Source organism: Abrus precatorius, unplaced genomic scaffold (assembly GCF_003935025.1).
Source record: "Abrus precatorius isolate BTA unplaced genomic scaffold, Abrus_2018 Scaffold9, whole genome shotgun sequence".
In the NCBI taxonomy this organism is placed as follows: domain Eukaryota; kingdom Viridiplantae; phylum Streptophyta; class Magnoliopsida; order Fabales; family Fabaceae; genus Abrus; species Abrus precatorius.
In genome coordinates, this window is record NW_020874439.1 from 4241073 (window position 1) to 4245960 (window position 4888).

The 4888-nt window shown below is 31.7% G+C and overlaps 1 protein-coding gene across 3 annotated transcripts; it reads left to right on the forward strand.

Moving 5' to 3' along the window:
- Positions 1-1202: 1202 nt before the first annotated feature.
- On the forward strand, positions 1203-4326 carry LOC113849743 (splicing factor 3A subunit 2). 3 transcript variants are annotated; one of them, XM_027479870.1, is made up of 6 exons: positions 1203-1654; positions 1739-1804; positions 2341-2415; positions 2499-2573; positions 3262-3424; positions 3473-4044. In XM_027479870.1, the coding sequence occupies exons 1-6, from the start codon at positions 1256-1258 to the stop codon at positions 3694-3696; spliced, it is 1002 nt and encodes a 333-aa protein (XP_027335671.1). In that variant the 5' UTR covers positions 1203-1255; the 3' UTR covers positions 3697-4044. The 3 variants fall into 3 exon arrangements, with proteins under 3 accessions (XP_027335671.1, XP_027335669.1, XP_027335672.1); XM_027479868.1 differs by having other exon boundaries at positions 3262-4326; XM_027479871.1 differs by lacking the exon at positions 2341-2415 and having other exon boundaries at positions 3262-4056.
- The last annotated feature ends 562 nt before the right edge of the window (positions 4327-4888 follow it).

Here is a 4888-nt window from a genome sequence, read left to right on the forward strand (position 1 = left end):
GTCTTTTCCTACATCATTAATAAATAAATAAATATCAGTGTTTTTTTTTTGTATTATATGTTTATTTTTCGTTTGACTACAATTATGTGAAAATAAATTAAAGAAATAGATTGAAATTAAACAAATTTAAAATAAAAATTACATAGTTTTAATAGAAAATTAATTAATGAAAATAAACCAATTAAATGGATATAGTTTTTAAATAAATTATTAAAGTAAACCACTTTAATTAAATATAAATTTATTAGTATAAAATTTGTCACGTTAATAGTTGGAATTATATAAATTATGCATTTTAATTACAAAACTTTTAAAGATAAATTTCTTAATTTTTTATTCTGTAAACAAACATTTATTTTAGTCTTCTATATGTTATTTTATACTTAAAAACATTAAATGGATGCTACTTTGTAAAATTAAAAATTAACAAAACATTTATTAAATCTTGTAAACCAAAATGGATGATTTATATAATTTTGGAAAATAATTTGAGAACTTACTCATTATTATTAAGCTTATTTTAAATTTATCAAAATTTATAATTTTAATTTAAAATAATTTAAATTATGATAAGTTTAATTTTTAATTTTTTAAAAATTTTATTTATATTAAAATTTCAACTTTAACTTAAATTTTAATAACTTTATATAAAGAATAGATTAAATATTCAAATTAGGCCCTTGAAAGTGAAGAAAAAAAAACTACATCTCTTTTTTCATCTAAATATTTAATTTCACCATATATAATAAAGTATATTTTTTAACAATATTTTTTAAAACTATATTTAAATTGTTACCACTTAAAAAATAATTTTTTTAAAGAAAATTAAATGAGGCTAATAATAATAAATATTCACTGTAATACTTATAAATTTAAAAAATATATTATAATTTTTTTAAATTAACAGTTGTAATTCTTTTAATATTTTAAAAATTAAAAAATATTTATATATTTTTTTAAAATAGACTATTAATTTATGTCTTTTATAAAATATTTATTATTTATTTTATCTAATTAATATAAAATTAATAATAAAAATTATTTTATATATAAAAAATATATGATATTCTCTTAATTTATCCTACACAATAAAAAATATTATAATTAATAAGAAAAAAGTGCAAAAACAAGGTGGGCTTTAGAGGCAACCGTGAAAGCCCAATAGCAGAACATAAGGATGCTACGCAGAGAAGGGAAGGAAAGTGATGACAAAATAAAAGCCGAAGTTTCATCTTCAAACCAATAGAACGATACGATGGATCGAGAATGGGGATCGAAGCCGGGAAGCGGTGGTGCGGCTTCGGCGCAGAACGAAGCCATCGACCGGCGAGAGCGGCTCCGGCGACTGGCGTTGGAGACAATAGATTTAGCGAAGGATCCATACTTCATGCGCAACCACCTCGGAAGCTACGAATGCAAACTCTGTCTGACACTCCACAACAACGAAGGTAACTACCTCGCCCACACGCAGGGCAAACGCCACCAAACCAACTTAGCCAAACGCGCCGCTCGCGAAGCCAAAGACGCCCCCGCCCAACCCCAACCTCACAAACGCAAAGTTTCCCTTCGCAAAACCGTTAAGATTGGTCGCCCTGGCTATCGCGTCACTAAGCAGTTCGACCCTGAGACCAAGCAGAGATCTCTCCTTTTCCAGGTTCTTCTCTCTCTCTCTCTCTCTCTCTCTCTCTCTCTCTCTCTCTCTCTCTCGATTTTGTTTTCTAATTTTGTGTTGTTTTAGATTGAATATCCTGAGATTGAAGACCTTACGAAACCCAGGCACCGGTTTATGTCTTCATATGAGCAGGTCCACTCTCGTTTCCTTATTTTACCTTTCCTGTAAGCCCTAAGTTACTATCCACTTTTTCTCGTTTTAATTGTATCATCATTTTTTACTTCACTTTTAATTGTTGTTCTGTATATTAAAGGACTGAAATAAATGTCGTTTTGTGAATCGTGGATGTAAGTGAGATTTTGTGGAGTTAATGATTATAGTAATTGATAGGCCTAATTTGAAGGACTGAAATGAATATTTACTTAGGAAAGTCTTGTATTAGTTCTTGAGATTGTATAGGTATTCAGTATTTTAGTATGTGGGATTTTAAAAACCGTAGTTACTCCTTAACTTTGCAATATGACATTCACTTGATGGTGTGTTTGGGTAACTGCTTATTTAAGCACTTATTCAATAATTTTTTTTTTAAAAAAACGATGCCTCGTGAACTTGTGGACTGACTTGGGGGAGTTTACTCTTTACCTCTATCTCTCAGTGTTATGAAGTTGTCAATACGGCCTTGTTTTAATATTTCTGTTTTCCTCTCTGGTTATGTTTGATGGTCACAGAGGGTGCAACCATTTGATAAAAGATATCAGTATCTTTTGTTTGCTGCTGAACCATATGAAATAGTTGCTTTCAAGGTAAATTGCTGCTTTTGTCTATGGTCCCTATGTTTTTGAGTTCTGGAAATTCTCCTTTTGTAGTGATTAATCTACAATTTCAGGTACCTAGCACAGAGATTGACAAGTCCACTCCAAAGTTTTTCTCACACTGGGACCCTGACTCAAAGATGTTCACAGTTAGTACATTTACTAGTATTTCCTATTGTTGATGGACCAAGTGTTTACATGTTTTGTATGTGTGATTGGGAATTAGTTGATGTCACCGATATCCAAGCAAAAACAAAATGGAAAAAAAAAAAACTGATGGGAAAAACAGCCGTGTTTGGGGTACTAAGAATTAATGATAGGTTTGTACTTTTTAAGAAAAGAAACATTAAAACCCATTCATGATTATTAGTTGTAGACTTGTATGTGCCAATGAAACTTTATGCCATGATCCTCAGAGCATGCAAAAATTAACACGTGTTTGGTGCTATGATACTATGATGGACTTGCTGCTTGTTTGAAGTGTTTGTTTTAAAGAAATAGTCTATTTTATTCCTTTTTATCCAAAAGCTTATCTCAAAGCTATTGATTAAAGCATTTTTTTTACCTTAAGTAATGTGCACATGTACTTAATCCTTGGACATCTAAACATGAGATTGGTCAATTAAATCCACATTCTTGCATTTTCATTGTTTTCCCTTTTTCTACTATTGATGCAAACTAGTGATTCAGGATCAGGCATTTAACAGCAGAACTAGGTTGACAATCTCCTTTCTTCTTTCATACTTTCTTTCCTTTGTTCTTTCTGTTGATGCAATGTGCATCATTCATTAATGCCCACTATCTGCCGCTAATGATGAAATTGATACCTTTCTGCAGCTGCAATTGTATTTTAAAACCAAGCCACCAGAGGCAAACAAACCACAGCCTCCCTCTACAGCTAATGGCACCCCAGCATCCAGTGTGCCACCGAGGCCATTGCCTCCACCACCCCAAGCTCCACTACCACCACCTCCACCTCCTCCACAAGGGCTCCCTCCTGGTGCACCTACAACAAATCCTCCTAGAGCTCCTCCACCTCCAATGCCAGGATCAATGCCACCTCCTCCTCCTATGTCTGCAAATGGTCCTAGACCTGCTCCACCTGGTGGAATGCCATCTGTCCCACCCCCGCCCCCTGTTGGCAGTGGCCCACCTTCGGGTTTTAACATGGGTTCTAGACCTCCGTCAATGCCACCTCCACAAGGTTTTCCAGCCCAACAAATGCAGAGCCAGGGTGTCCGTCTTCCTCCACCACCCCCTAACATGGGATAGTAGGTCCTCAGGCTCTAGGCTATAACAGCAAGCATCATTGGAAGTGTTACACAACTGTAGTGGAATGTCCCTTGTCCGTTCAGGACTTACTATTTTGTATGTTAGAAGCTAGTTTTTATCAGCAACACCCCAAATTACATGTACACTGTTTATTGTGTGTCATTTTTTTATTTACAACTCAAGATGTTGCAGTATCAAGATTTTTGCTATTTAGTATTGATGCCTTTCCAGTATAGACCAAAGTCCACAGAAATTGAGGTCTCATACCGCCTGAAATGGTTGGAAAGTTTTGGGTGTTGTGAATAATTCTGGGTTTAATGCTTGATCGGATCACTTTTTAGTTGTAATAACTATTTGATCATTACAAGACCGAATATTAAAACAAGAACGGGAAATCATATTTGTTAATTGAAGGGATTTTAGAAAAAGAGGAACGAGAGAAAGCTGATCCCTTTAGTCCTTGTATGGTCAAGAAGAGGAAATAAACCCTTCATATTATTGTGTGATTAAGGTTATATCAATAGGTATCAGTCTAACATTATGTCCAACAGCTGCAAATGAGCAGCTTGCGGTAGCGACATTGGTATTGTTGTGTTCACTCAGAACTACTCAAAATGTTGATGTTAAACTGTAACTACATGTTGTAGAGAACCAGTATGTTGTAAATGTTGCAACACAATTGAATGTTGGAATTTAGTCTCGTATATGAAGTAGAATTTTAATGTGAGTCTTATATAGCATTGCCGTGATTCTAAATATGAAGTATGGACTAATTGATAGACATGATAGTATAAAAAATATAAGACATTAGAATTAGATAAAGACAGAATATGATATAAAAAAAGGATAAAATTTTATTATTTTATGTACATTAGGGTAGCAAAATAAATAATAGTTTCACATTTTATTTAATGTTTGAGATAAATAAAAAATAAAATAATACATAAATTATATTTAAATCACAAAATTATTCTTTTATCAAAATTATTATTGTTATTTAAATAATTTCTAATTTAACTTTTTTAATTTTCAATAAAAAATATATTAAAAAATATTTAGAATTAAAAAATATTTTTTTCTTCAAAAATATTAAAATTTTGATATTAAATTATATACAATTTTTAAAAATTAACATATTTTTTTGTAATAAATTAGAATTAAAACCAAAAAAATTATAAAAAAATTAAAATTA